At 39.6% G+C, this 15337-nt stretch overlaps 1 protein-coding gene and 1 non-coding gene across 11 annotated transcripts in view; both read left to right on the top strand.

The window, feature by feature from the left end:
* The window catches only part of LOC119731169 (protocadherin-15-like), a 93785-nt gene that overhangs the window by 30956 nt on the left and 47492 nt on the right, over positions 1-15337 (top strand). For 9 of the 10 annotated variants that reach the window (XM_038204227.1, XM_038204226.1, XM_038204225.1 and 6 more), the window contains exons 4-10: positions 628-660; positions 6025-6099; positions 8024-8175; positions 11583-11648; positions 12364-12459; positions 13295-13405; positions 13988-14098. In XM_038204227.1, the coding sequence (XP_038060155.1) occupies positions 628-660; positions 6025-6099; positions 8024-8175; positions 11583-11648; positions 12364-12459; positions 13295-13405; positions 13988-14098 (644 nt within the window). The remainder of the gene's footprint in view (positions 1-627; positions 661-6024; positions 6100-8023; positions 8176-11582; positions 11649-12363; positions 12460-13294; positions 13406-13987; positions 14099-15337) is intronic. The other variant, XM_038204228.1, reaches the window with a different exon arrangement.
* Trnaa-ggc lies at positions 12112-12184 on the top strand. Its single transcript has one exon. It is a non-coding gene; the product is annotated as a tRNA-Ala (tRNA).

The following is a 15337-nucleotide window of genomic DNA, read 5'->3' as shown; positions in this document are numbered from 1 at the left end:
TTTGACTTGAATCACCTTGATTTCCCAAAACCTATATTATGCATGCAAGTTTGTGTCAGTTTTGTCAACGTTTTGTTCCACCACTAATACAAGCGATTTGTTAAAAATCTAGTAAAAATCTTAACCAAAAAAATGGAAGTTTGCCAGTTGATAATTGTTAACCAGTTTGCGCCGGGATTATTTTGACAAGAACGGAACGAGGCGAAGGATTACTTTTCACTCGACCTCAAGCCAGGCAGGTTAAAGCCATCACCCTCGGGCAGCACACTCATACTTTCCGGTCTCGCTCGCTGACAGTGAGTCACTGACAGATATTTCCAGCCTCGCTCCCTGCGTGTTTATCTGTCATCCGTTCCGAATACTGCAAAACGTTTGCGTGTATACACGGCCTCCAGCGCTTACTGGTTTAAACATTAGATAATTTAAAGATTTTGTTTAAAACTTCTGATAGTGTTTTATTTTGCTTGTGTGTGCACATGTGCATGTTTCAAATTTTATAACTTTTTTATTTAAAGGTACAAATGTACCTATATTTATCTGAATGACATTGCATGATGCGAATGTACTTTGAAACTAACGGACTTATATAATCCTTGCATTTGTTTCATGTTTTAATTCAACTAACAGACATATACAGACGACAAGCAGTCGATTTTGACGGTAAGCTTGTTACATTTCAATTGTTTTAATATTTAAAGCCACTTAGGATCATTTGCTATTACCTGAAAAAAGTAATTATTTAATGACAGAAAGCTTGCCCAAAATGAAGATAGGACTGGTTTCAAATACCCTGTAAAATTATTCCACCTAAAATGGTATCGTTTGGAAGAAAACTCACATTGAAGGTGGTTTCAAAATAATGTGTCTGCAGGCACATTTTTTTTTACATTCGTTAGCAACAGAAACCACTTACATACATGAAACCCAAAAGTTTTGTGCATCATTTTCTCTGTTTTCTCAAAAAGTATAGAATCCACTGCGCTAAACTTTCAACAAGTGAATAGTTCTTTTGCAAGCTACTTCTAATTTTAAGCAATTTTGTTGCTCCAAACGAAAAGACAAATACACAAAAAGCAAATGATCCTAGGTACGCTTCAATTAACTGATTGTTTTTCTTAACATAAGTGGTGTATTATTATTGTCTTGATTACAATGTGTAATTTGGAACTTGAAGATTTCAAACTTGACATCTGTGATTTTTATAATTCCGATGCACTCCTTAATGCAGTCATCCTCCAAGAGTGATTACGAATAGCAAACTACCTACCCAAAAAACTGAAAAGTCGTTTGAAGTCATTCTTAATGATACTTGAATGGTAAATTACAAAGTACCAAGGTAACAGGGACAGAAAAAAAAAGTCTCACTTTGGACCTGAAATGTATAGAATGACTAATCGGCCGTTAAACCTTTATACACTTTTTTCCCTTCAAATAGTTCCTCATTCTTTTGTATACTGAATTGTGGGTTTTTTTTACCCGAAGTTGCCATCACGCTATTCTCAACATATTCCTTTTTGCCCCAGGCACAAAATATCACACTCAATTATACGTGTAGTTCCCACCGAAGGACAAATTTAGTTTGACGTAAACTGCCAACGTGTGGCGACACACCATTAGCAGCGTGACCTAGCTTCATACTAGATTAAAGATGCACTGTCCATATTTGTAACATTCTATTTCGAGTTAATAATTTTTATGTTTGTTGCGTGTCCAATGTAATGGTGTTCAAAGGGGAACAAATCTACCCATGGACCAATTACTTTACAAATATCAAATTATTTGTAGCCCGATAATTCAGATCTCGCAGGATAGACTGGTTCCCGCCTCCATTTAAGAATGGAATGACGTAGAGACCGGGAACCAGTCTGCTTGAGAGCAAATCTGTTCGTGCACGAAAGCAATCCAAAATAAAAGCATTATTCAGAGGTTTACAGAACACCCAAATTATAACAAAACAAAAAAACAAAAAAAATATTTTTACATACAAATAAAACACACATGATAAGAATTTACCTGGAAAAAATTTAATGGATTTTGATGCAGAACACGAACAGTACAGGACAAAAACTAAGTGGGGGTGGATGAGGAAATGCCTATGCATTTGATTCCCATAATAGAAAAAGTTGTTTTTTCCCCCTAAAAATGAAACATACAAGATGAAAATTTGTCAGAAAAAAAAAAAAAAATTGTTGTAGAGCACTAACATTACATCTTTAAACACAAATTGTGGTGGGGGATGCTGGGGGTAGATGGATCAGAAAACACCCACGCTAAGACATCAGATCCGGCATTGTTTATTCGCAGGTCGGTACCCGCATTGTTGTCGGTAACCGATAGAGTAATGGAACACGAAACAGGAACTGATCCATTATTTAGCATGACCCCTAGCTGCTCGATAATTCAGTGGCACCATCCTACGGCCAAATTGAAAGGCTTTGTTGAAAATATATAGGCTTTTGCTTTCCAACGTAACCTACTTTGTAAAATTATGCATGTTAGTCACAGACCAGTCCCTTTTCACAGATGCGGGGGTGATGTATGGTTTAAAGCCAGAGTCCAAGCTATCTAAAAAGTAACTGGCGTAATTATTGTTGAAAAAGATACTTGGTTGAAAGATAGTAAGGGGACTTAACTCCCTGTGAAATTATTCTTTCTGGCAAGCTGTCATTTTGAAGAAATCAACAAAAGAAGGCCTTTCCAACGGTGCTTCTTAAGAAGCACCGTAGGAAATTCAAATTAGTAGTTCGTTTTGTTATTCGGTGAAGCGCGCGCAAGCATTGGCTCGACGCACACCCGCGCGCAGTGGCTTTAATTCGTCGGATCAGTGCCCGACATCGTGTAGCTGCAATCGGCTCAGTAAGAACGTGTCTCGGACGCTGAATTCAGGCCCAATTCAAAACATGATTCAGCAAGTTTTGATTTGAAATCGAGATCCTAGAAAAAAATGTTGTTTTTCTCGAAATATACAGCTGAAGCTGAGCTGACACTTCATCAGTTTAGTTGTTCAGCACCCTTCTTTAGATCTTGAGCACTTTTGTTGCTCCAAACGAACAAAATGCACAAATTACAAATGATGGACTATACCTTCAATGATCATGACCAGCATCATTGTCATCACCATTGTTAATTTCATATCAATCATCCTCATTGCTAAAAATCTCTGGCAGTTCATCATCAACACGACTATCAGTTCATTACAAAATGGAGAATGTAATCGTCCCTTGTACCTGTACACGGTTGGTTAACTTGAATTCTTCACTTTAAACCCTCCTGTTGTTTGATCAGTCACAGACAGTCGACACGTCAATCCTGTTCCCTTGCCATGCCTTTTACACAGGCTAGTCACCAACAGTCAGATCATATTTCAATAGGCACCGTGACTAGTCAAATTCCATCAACAGACAAGGTACCATCTTCCAAAATAGGGGGCACCCTTCAATCCGGCCATTGTGCGAACTACGCAGTATGTACACATTTCAGGGCGCATGCAATGAAAGGGTTTTGGGGTTTAGGCTTCCTATTCCTCATTCATATCAGAACTCTCTATACCATTTTGGGAAATGGTTACTGAACAAAATTATCTGAAATTGTAGGGCCAGTTTTGTTTTCATCTCGTGGGGGCACATTTATGTCCGCAAAAGGGGCACTCGGGGAAATCGGGGGGGGGGGGGGGGGGGGGGGGGGGGGAGTTCCCCCTCCCCCCCCCCCCCCCCCAGTTCCGCCGCCTCTGAAAGCGCACACAACATTTTTTAGTTTATCTTCAACCCAGGAAATCATTACCGGTATTTAGGTGAACACCTACTTATCATCGATTTCCATTTTACCAAAAAAAAAAAATCATGTGTTGTGATCTGTATAAACTCAAAACTTCCTTTTTGCAACTTCAGTCATCTGTTGTTTAAAAAAAAAAAATATGAGAAAAAGGGTAAACGTTTTGATTCAAGAAGAGCGTTTCTGGGGGAGTGAAATTGCAAATGCTTCATCCATTTTGGAGTAGGTCATTTTTCACAGACTTGTATATGTATAAGCTATGGACCAAGGTTACTTTATAGCTGGTTGCATATATCGATATCAAAGTCTCAAGGTAAACTGAGCCATTGACTATTTGTCTGCAGCAAAGGCCTAAAAAAAAAAAGTTATGTTGGCGTAACGGGCCAGAAAAAATAGGGTAGGTCGGTCGGGTTTTTTTTTTTTTTTTTTTTTTTTTTTTTTTTTTAAATCCCAGCAACGAAAATGACATTAAGCCGGTAGTAGTACACGATAACAAAAGAAAACAAGACTACTATTTGTATACTTTTAAACTCTGAGTGACATTTATTTCACTTTTTATGTCTTTCTTTTATAGTTTCTTGTTTTTGTGCAAATAAAAACAAAACTGTCAGATCGAGGAAAATTTAAGGAAGGCATGGTACATATCAAAGGTACATATCAAAAAGCGGAATCCAAAATCAGACAAAATGTTAGCCGTTTCATCTGGCATCGACATCTTTATATGGACCCGATTCTTCCTTGAAGTTTGTATGTTTAGCACGGTGTAACCCGCTTGTACACCATCGGCACAGCTCTGGGCGATTACCCCCAGCTCTAGACTCAAATTTATCCGCATTAAATGACCGAAGATCCCCATTTGCCCTTGATGGAAACACTGTACGCTTCGGTACCGGGCGCCATGATGCGACGGCGTACGCGCGTAACCACGGGCCGGGGGCCGGCGCGGCGCGGCCGGGTCGTGTCGGCCGCCGGGGTTACAGAATAGTTTACCATTTTTAGAATAAATATATATCAATTGTTATCGTGTTAAATAGTGAAAAATTAATTAAAATAATTTATATTATAATGAACTATTTTTTTTAACATGGAATAAATAGCGAAGTATTTTCAATAGTGTATGTAGCAGTTCGCGCCGTGCAACAGTCTAGGACGAGGCTATACATGTACTGTACACGTACATGTGCATCTATCATGCATGCATGGTGCATCGATCTCCGCACGCGCACTAGGCTAGGCCTGCGCGATCTTCTGCATGTTCGTTGTGTCATGGAGAGGAAGGTGCAAAACATTGTGCACTCCAAAGTTCCACGCGCGCTATCGTCATACAATTGAGGAGAAACGGTCAGAAATGGTTTCAAAACGTATTTAAAATTCATTTCTATAGATTTTAATTATATTTCTTCCCTTCAAAAAAAAAAAAAATATCCAGGGTCGGCCGCATTTTTAGGGTCGGTCGGGTTACGCCAACATAACACTTTTTTTTTTAGGCCAAAGGGTCCACCGTGGCAATTCCACGGTGACTTGCATTACATTTAAAGGTAGATCAGATCGTTTGTCATTTTGTGCATTTTTTTGTGTTTGAAGCATCAAAAGTGCTCCAAATCTAAAAGACGGGTGCTTAACAACTAACCTGAGGAAGTTTTAGCTCTGTGAATGTTGTATATTTCAAGAAACAGAACACAATATTTTGGATCTCGCTTTCAATTCCAATGTTGCCGAGCCAAATTTTGAAAAAAAGTAGAACATACATGGTCATTCTATAATTTTGGGTCCACTTTTTTTCCTGTCCCTGTTATATCTGACATCTACATGTATGTTTTTTATAATTCTGATGCACTCCTTAATGCAGTCGTCCTCCAAGAGTGATTATGAATAGCCTACCTACCCAACAAATAAAGAATCGTTTGAAGTCATTCTTAATGATACTTGAATGGCAAATTACAAAGTACCAAGGTAACAGGGACAGGAAAATGTCACAATTTAAACCTAAAATTAATAAAATGACCAAAATTCTCACACAAGTACACCTTGAGAATTTGCAGTTTTCATGTAATTACCGCGAGAAGAAATTTTTTGGGGTACAAAATTATGGTCCCCAAAAAACATGCCATTGGAGTGCTGGTCTTCATTCCAGTCAAACATTCTTTGAAAGAGTGAAATGAGGCTTTATATGCAATTGTTAGCAACTTTTTAAAAACCTTGTTTTAATTTTTTTTTATTAACGTTGTGATTTCGTTGTTTACTTCCTTAAAGATCTGGACTGCCTCAGAAACGACAACACAACTTCAAACATCATCTCATTCAGCATCCGGGAGGATGCGCTACCATGTAAGAATTTCATTTGCTGTCCCTAAATCTTTTCTAAATCTCCCAAAATTCGTCACTACAATGTGTGCCAATAAAAATGTAGCTGAGTCAATCCATAAGGCCAAAAACAAAAAGTCTCCAGTTTCTGGTATGCGCGCGCGCGTCGCCGTAGCCATGCGCGTTGGCAAAATGAAAAAGTTTTTTTTTTTCAATGAAAGATGATTTCTCAAAACCGCCAAACTCACTGGTTTGACTGGAATCCTGCTGCTGCACAATTTTAACGTGTTTTTAGATTGGGTTATGGTCGAGAATAAGCTTTATGTGGCCTCTCTGGACTCCCATATATTTGCACTAAGTTTAGTCGGGCACCATTTGCAGTCATCAGCCGACATTTGAAGTAAAAAAATCAGGTAAAAAAAAAAAAAAAGCCACGTCGCCGCACCACTTTTTGGGCAAGCTCCATACCAGAAACCGGAGACTTTTTTGGGGGGCCTAAATAGTAAAAATTTGAGCACTCTCTTTTTGCAAAACTTATCTATAGAATTTGAAGTTGTAGTAAATACTCTACACAATGGTCTTTATCCCATCTCATTTGGACACCCCAGTCCAGAGATACAGCTCATTAAATGAAATGACTCGAATTCCAAGTTGGGCCACTTTTCAGATTATCTGGTATCTAATGAAAGGCATTCACATACCAAGAAAGTGTGTGAACGCCTTACACTAGATGCCAGCTAATCTGAAAAATTGCTCAAGCAAATTTTGACAGTCTTTACAAGCTTTGCCGTAAACTTTTAAACAAAAGGTCAAAATCACACAGAACAAAACACCTGTCACGGGTAAAGAAACACTCAATCATCTCATGGTAAATTTTTTACCTAAAAAAAACAAACGATTTAGCCTCCTCAGAAAAAAAGTTTGTTTGACTGAGTATGTTTTTGAGACACGTTGTATATGCATAAAATAAGTGGCAATTTCTTTGTCTTTAAAGTTGATTGACAACATAAGCAAACATTCAAAACCAAACTGCCAAAATTTAAATTAGCCTACTCGATTGTAAGTAAATAACAGGATCAAGCATCCTGTAAAATCGTTACACCTAGTATATTGTCAATTTCAAGGAAAGAAGAATTACCATCACTTCCTCACGATGGCTAGAATCAAACCATCGCATCGCAAGAAAAGATGGCTTTTTTTTCATCAAATACTGCCCCACTTGACCGAATTTAGTTTATTTTCCAATCGGTTACATATCCGTGAATGAGAATTATTTTCCCGAGTAACAAACTGGGATCATACCACAAGAGGGCGCAAGTCAAAATGTATTAATGAACATTTTGGAAGGGAGGGCTTTCAACGGAAACCTTGCTTTGCATCCAGAAAAAAAAATGAAGATGCATTCTCACAATTTTTCTTGAAAAAAGTATATCTACTGAGTTGAAATTCCAACAGGTTAGTTTGTTGCCTTGTTCTTTGAATTCGGCAAAAGACAGGCCTGTTTGTTTCAATCCAGATCCTGATTGAGATCAACTACTCTCTCGCGTCCAATCCTTTAGGCGCCAACGAATGTCGTCTGCTTCAGATTCTGTAGGCAGAAGGGCTATTTCTATGATAAGCTATCTATAATTTCAAGAAAAAGTAAATCAGTACAACTTTTAATCATGATAATACATTCTAAAAGAATTGTGAAGATAAATTGTCACAAAAGCGCATTTGATGTTTCAAATATACTAACAAATACACTTTTTCTCTCCGTCCGCTGCGCACGTCGCCATCTTTGATTTTGCGAATCCAATGAGCAGGATCCGTTCAAACGTGATCTGCAGTTGATGTGTCGGATCACTGATCGCGATCCAGATCTGCGCGAAACTAACAACCCTGTATTTCTTGCAAATGGTGTTGATACCTTGAAGATTTTGTCTCCGTTATTTCTCGACCATTTCAGGGGATAGAATAGGCGTCTTGCCCTTGAAAGGACAACCGGCGGGCGAGAATAGAACCATCAGTCTCACCATCACGCAAAGTGAGCAGTCGCAGTTTGTGTTCCTCAACGTCTCCGAGAAAACTCTTTTATTAGCGCAGCCGGTAGATCCAGATGTGAGTATGAAGAAAATGTGCTGGTCCCAGAGGGCCAGCGTAAGACCTTGATCATGCTGCCACCATTGCAGTCATGTTCCCTGTATCCAATAACAGTACTGAATGATAATGATTTTTGTGCAAAAAAGAACCAGACTATTTTTCCTTCCAGCCTCGCTTTGGTTACGTTGATATGAAGGGGGAAAAAATCAAGATGGCCGCAATATGATAATGGTCTATAGTCGTCTTTGTACAGACTGACAGACTCCCCGCCACTTGTGAATTAGATTTGCATAAGTCTTGCCTTGCCCCAGAAAATTGACTTTATGCCTGTCCATTTTTGAATAATTTAGTATTCGATTCTTCGAAACTGCGTTTGACCGAATATTCAAATATTCTAAACTCGCCGATCAAGTTCACACGTGCCAGCTGCAACTAAGTTGTACGCAAAGCGCGTCGGATAAAATTTGCATGCAGCGATCGATGTTAGGGGTCGCCGGTGTGTTTTGCAGTAAGCATTATACAACCGTCAAAAGGATGAGCGTCGTTTGTAGTAAGCATTATACAACCGTCAAAGGGATGAGCAAATTGAACCGTCATCGACGAAAAAGTTACTTCTGATAAATCAAATTAGGTTTTGCCCTTCACCGACGTTTTTTAAACACTGTATACTCAGTGTGTTACCTCCCGAGTGAAAGTTGGAAAAAATCACTCGGGTGGGACTCGAACCCACAATCTCCTGCTTTCTAGTGCAGATGTCTTATACCACTCGACCACCGAGCTAACGGGATCGGTTGGCGGGTTCGAATCTGATGTACATAGCAGCGGGTACCGCATAAACTATTATAAACACACTGAGTATACAGTGTTTAAAAAACGTCGGTGAAGGGCAAAACCTCATTTGATTTATATCACCCCGACGCAAAATTCCATCTTATTACTTCTGATAATAAAGCACTGGTCATAAAAAAACATTGGCTTTAAAATACTAACCCCCAAAATCCATCAATTTCTGAAAATTACAGCAAAAGAAAATGTATTATCTTGAAGAATAGTGTTTATCTATGTTTGATGGAACCAAATCATTTAGGGAAAGATACGGGCAGTTTTAGAGGGTGAGATTCACCTGGAAAAAAAAAAAATCACCAACTCTTTAAGTTTTTTTCTATAACTTTGTCTCACTGTTTTTTCAAAATAACGATTTGCAAAGTTCGGCTCATTTTGTGGTGACATTCTCTCACGCAAATACTTAAACATTCATTGTCTTTTTAAGCAGGCTCATCTCTTTAACTTTTTTTCGTGTCAATATTTCCACATAACTTTTCAAAACAAGAAGCCAAGCTTTCCCCAAAACTTATCCTGCTTGTAAACTGTCATGCTTTTTCAATTTATTCTTATTCCTTAACATAACTCATGGTCAGTCATGCAAACGAACATTTACTTACTTTTGCAAAGGCGCCCATTGAAACTTATCCTGTTTGTTAACTTTCTCTCTTCTTCAATTTATTTTTATTCCTGAACGTAACTCATGGTCAGTCATGCGAACGAACATTTACTAACTTTTGCAGAAGTGCCCATTAAAACTTACCCTGCTTGTTAACTTTCTCTCTTTCTCAATTTATTTTTATTCCTGAACATAACTCATGGTCAGTCATGTGAACAAACATTTTAATAAAAACTTTTTGTTGAAGCGCCCATTAAAATTTATCCTGCTTGGTAACTTTCTCTCTTTTTCATTTTATTATTTTTCCTGAACGTTAATCATGATCAGTCATGCAAACGAACATTTGTTAACTTTAACAGACGCGCGCAGTAACACTTCATCTTGTTTGCACGCATCAGATAAAACTGACAGGTCCGTAACAATGGTTGTTTACAAGACCAGTGCAGTATTTCCCCAGGAAAAACGTCACTTCTTTTGTCAGAAAGCTCGATTTTTAATACCTTTGGCAGCAGAAGTTAATGCATTCGGTAGCAGACAACTATCACCGTATCTGTACCTAACCTTGACTGATACATATTTGGATGTGAGGTTTGTCCCAGGGTCGATACAGGGAGGTCTAGTCACATCAAGCTCGGCTTTTGTTCGTCATTGTAAAAAATTTGTAATAGTTCCGCACCGTTCCGTAAACTAAGCCTGTTGTTAATGTAGTACTGCTGTCGGCTGCAATGCTTCAGTGGGCGAGTGTCGGTTTAGGATGGCCGGTCCGGTTTAGGATGGCCGGTCCGCGCGCTAAACTGTAAACAATATTGTGTTGAATAACCAGGGCCTTGGGGTAGTGATTCTTCAAAATGGTTTGTGATTTTCCAAAGCTTTTCTGACAACTGTACCATCAGAAATATGGGCAGACGCGGTTCTACGGGGGGCTAGGGGAAGGGGCTTTAGCCCCCCAAAAATAAATTCCGTAAACAAAAAATTGCATGAGCAAAAAGAAGGATTGTGATGTTCATGCGAACGGTCTCCCCCTAAAGAAATAGTCGTGACAAGGGTGCATTTGTAGTTAATATAGTGTGAATGATTTTAGGATTTTATTGGCGCTCCCCATTGAAAATATGGCTTTTGTTCGTCATTGTCACAATTTGTAATAGTTTCGCACCGTTCCGTAAACTAAGCCTGTTGTTAATGCAGTACTGCTGTCGGCTGCAACGCTTCAGTGGGCGAGTGTCGGTTTAGGATGGCCGGTCAGCGCGCTAAACTGTAAACAATATTGTGTTGAATAACCAGGGCCTTGGGGGTAGTGATTCTTCAAAATGGTTTGTGATTTTCCCAAAGCTTTTCTGACAACTGTACCAACAGAAATATGGAGAGTATAAATTTTAAAAAAATAGTTTTGCACCGTTCCGTAAACTAAGCCTGTTGTTAATGTAGTACTGCTGTCGGCTACAACGCTTCAATGGGTTTGAAGGTTTTTTTTAGCCCCCCAAAAATTTTGTCTAGCCCCCCAAAATAAATTCCATAAAAAAAAAATGGCATTAGCAAAGAGAAGGATTGTGATGTACATGCGAACGGTCTCCCCCTAAAGAAGAAATAGTCGTGACAAGGGTGCATTTTTAGTTAATACAGTGTGAATGATTTTAGGATTTATTGGCGCTCCCCATTAAAAATATGGCATGAGCCCCTCCCCCTCCCCCCCTCCCCCTCCCCCTCCCCCCCCCCTCCCCTCCCCCTCCCCCTCCCCCCTCCCTCCTCCCCCCACCTATTGATTTTCGGAGGCCTAAGTGTCTGGGGAAAAAAACTGGTCTACATTTCAGCACGCCTCCCTGAAAAAATTCTGGATCCACCCTGCTAGCCCCCCAAAATATTGGTTCTAGAACCGCACCTGAATATGGGAAGTATAATTTTTTTAAAAATAAAATTAGCACCTTGCCCATGATTCTGTTCCTTCATTTGTGAATAACGCTTTCCTTTTCCCTTTTTTTTTTTGTAGATGGAAAATCAACCAACGAGGCTGAACCTTGAACTTACATGCAACGCCTTAAATTTGCCATTTCCGGTACGTAGGCACTAATCCTTATCGCAAAGCACCAATCGAACAGTAACTGAACATTGACAATCACCCCAGAAGCATCCTAAAAATACATTGTTTTTTTTTCCTTTAAATTTTCATGCTGAAAATGATCCAAATCATAGTGCTGAAACTTTCTTAACCAGTTCGCGCCAGGATTATTTTGATATTGACCTGACCCAGACGCGGGATTGTACATGTATTTCACGAACCTCGATGCCACACAGGTTTAGGCCATTATCTGTGGGTAGCACACCCTGATATTTCCGGCCTCGCTCGCTGCGAGCGGGTCACAGACAGATATTTCTGGCCTCGCTCGCTGTGTGTTTATCCGTCATCCGTTCCGAATACCGCAAAACCTTTGCATGTATACACCTCATCCGACATGTATACGATCACAGTCAATCACAATCAAAATTAACAACAACAAGTTGGGACACCACCAACATAGGGCTGGATAGCTCAGTTGGTAGAGCACCGGAACGGCAATCCGGAGGTCGCAGGTTCAAACCCCGCTCCAGTCAATTTCTTTAATCAACTTTGAAAATCAGTAACAATTTAGTTACACTGATGACCCCATATAGCCAATCTCAAAATGTGTTTAAATCTCACAAGCACATCCCAACTTCATGGAGAGACCCGTATGTATACCTGTAGATCCTGAACCTTCTTGAGGACTTTTTATTAATTTTTTGTTTTCCAGTTTCATAGCGATTACCGGATCAGCATCAATATATTAAACATCAACGACAACTGGCCAATGTTTGTGGGTCTACCCTACCAAACCAACCTGTCAGAGGTATGCGTCACAACATTTGCGGCCCATTTTATTATAATAATAATAATAATAATAATAATTCCACCGAATGCTATAATATGGCTACTTTCCCATAGTCTTGTGCACGAGCCTACAACATGTAAAATGGCACCTAAAGTTTACCTTAATATCCTGCCTCCACGGATTTTGGTATACTTATGTTTTGGACCACGAGGAATCCATCTAGACCATTTGGGACAATAAAATTCCTTCTCTTGAGGGTCGTTTCAACAAAAGGCACCAATTTGTCGCCCCAATAAGGCGTGTCACACTCATATATATATATATAGCAATAATAAGCGAGATCTGTCGCCCACACATAGTATTCAGTAGTTCAATGTGGTGCTTATATAGCGCTTTATACTAAGGGTCTTGAAGCGCTTCACAATTATTAATATAATATACCCTCACAGGTACCCATTTATACTCCTGGATGGAGAGACGCAATTGTTGTAAAGTGTCTTGCCCAAGAACAAAAAGCGTTTCACAGTTACTATCCCAGTGCATGAGGCCATGAGACCAGTTTTTCAGCAGCAGCTTGACATCAGCGCAATTTGGTCTCTTCCTTCACAGGTACCCATTTATACTCCTGGGTGGAGAGAAGCAATTGTAGTAAAGTGTCTTGCCCTGTGTTGTTCCCCGTCAGTGTTCGAACCCACCTACAATGTACAACAGTGCATGACTTCAAACATCATGCCCATTTATTGGCTTACGCGGTACTCCTATATGATAGAACTGCCCGACTCACAAGTGACAGTCGGCCAGTGAGTCAATAAATTGTTGACTTGCCCTTATTGACACTGCATTGTTTTTACAGCTAACGCTAGTGGACTCGATCATCTTCAACGGCATCAGTGCTGTGGACATGGATGGTTTGAACAGTAACGGTCAGGTCATATACAGTGTGGAATACAACCCAGCTGATCCGGTAAGACTCAAAATTGATACAATGTATTACAATTGTATACAATGTATTACATTGTATTACAATGTAATACATTGTATTACAATGTATTGCATTGTGTACAATGTGCATTGTAACTATACAGTGTGATGGCATTTATGAAATGTTTAGCTGGCCCTTGCCTTCAGCTCGGGCCTTTATCAGGGACCAGGCCCGTTGCCGGTTTTAAATGTACTTGTTTAATACCGGCCAAGCACATATTTATTCCCAATCATAAACACCTTTCGGTCAGAAAATCAAAACAAATTAAACGTTGTTAATTTCCAACAGTTTTGTCCAACAAGTTTACTTCTCGTTTTGTGAAGCACCCCGCTAGCTATATTTATGGCATGTGCCTCGCGCGAGTAGTACTAAAGGTCTCCTTATATGGAGTTTGGTGAGCGATGTGGCGTAGAATGCTGCGGCGCCGGATAAAATTGTTTAAAACCAGTCGGTGTTTTATCAACCTGTTCAAACTACCCACGTGACGGACTCTTGACAAATAGGAATGGGTAATTGTTTCCAAAATATTCAAGAATAACTTATTATGCGTGGTTTCTTATCCAGGATGCGAGTAGTTATTTCACGATAAAAAACGGCGGACGAGGTGAAGTCTGGCTCTTACAGCCTCTTGACTACGAGACCAAACGGACGTGGGATGTTCTCATTAGTGCCAGGGTAAGTTTAAACCCCTCCCCCCCCCAAAAAAAAACCCCAAATGATTCTTTTAAAGTGGGGAGGGAGAACTGTAATTTCAAGGTTTGCAGATTTCTTACGCTCTTAAACTCTAGCAGTTCCCGGCAGCCCATTTCATGAAAGTTTACACATTGATTCAACGACTGTTTTGTGTCCAATCAGCAACCATACACGAAACGGCCGCAGTGAAACCCTGTTATTATCATCCACGTACAAGATGAGTGAAATATTTTAAACGTTGCGCAACGATGCCAAGTTTTGTGAAATTGATTGTTAGTTTCTTCCGCAATGGCGGAATAAACAAGATACAAATGATTTTGTAGAGCGATACAAGTGGATATGTACACAAGCGAATATATATATTCAGAGTATTAGTTTTACGGGTGCATTTTTTAAATTTAAGGCTGGTTTGACTTTGGTGGTAGCCCGCTAGCCAAATGCTAGTCAAAACAGCGGCAGGCTAGTCAAACTATTCCTTGAATAGCCCGGCTGGCGAGTCAAAAATTATTTGGCTACGGCAAAGATGAAAGGACAGGAAGAAATAAATCATTAAATTGAGAAAGCAAACCTGTATCAATTTGTGTCTAATTTTATTAACTGTTTAGGGTTAAATTATTAGATCTGTTTATTAAAAACACTGACGAGATTGCCTCAGGATGCACGTTTACATGTGTGAACATTGTTTACATGATTGAACATTGTTGTTTATGAGAAACTCCATAAAAGACAAACATGCAGGCTACTGAAACTTCCCGCAGGCTAGTTAAGAGTCTGTTTCAGTAGCCCGGCTGGCTAGTGAACAAAAAAGAGTACAGGGTGCAACCAAATATAAAAATTCCCATAGACACTAGTGCTAAATGCGCATACTTCAAAATTCTTTTTAAAATACTCAGAACTCTCACAGGTATTCAAGCTGCACAGAAAAATGATGATCAATGTGTCATCTTTCATTTTCTTTTCATTTTTTGGTGGGTTTGACCATTGACTTTGCGAGATATTCTCACCCAAGGAAGACCACCCCTCTTTTCCCCAGAGCGGAAAAGTAGCTATCTTGAAAAACGATCCCTCCACAACACGGAAAAATAGCGCCACTTTCGAGCCCAATATCATCCAAAATGCTCAGAATTGGAAGCCCCAAGTCCGGGCCAGAGGTTCATTACCATATCTCTTCAATTCCCCAATTTCATGGCTCTCAAAACTCTCTAATATAGAATATTTTGA

The sequence above is a fragment of the Patiria miniata genome, unplaced genomic scaffold, assembly GCF_015706575.1.
Source record: "Patiria miniata isolate m_02_andy unplaced genomic scaffold, ASM1570657v1 HiC_scaffold_23, whole genome shotgun sequence".
Classification (NCBI taxonomy): Eukaryota; Metazoa; Echinodermata; class Asteroidea; order Valvatida; family Asterinidae; genus Patiria; species Patiria miniata.
The sequence above is the reverse complement of the archived record's forward strand: the minus strand, read 5'-3'. Positions and strand labels throughout refer to the sequence as shown.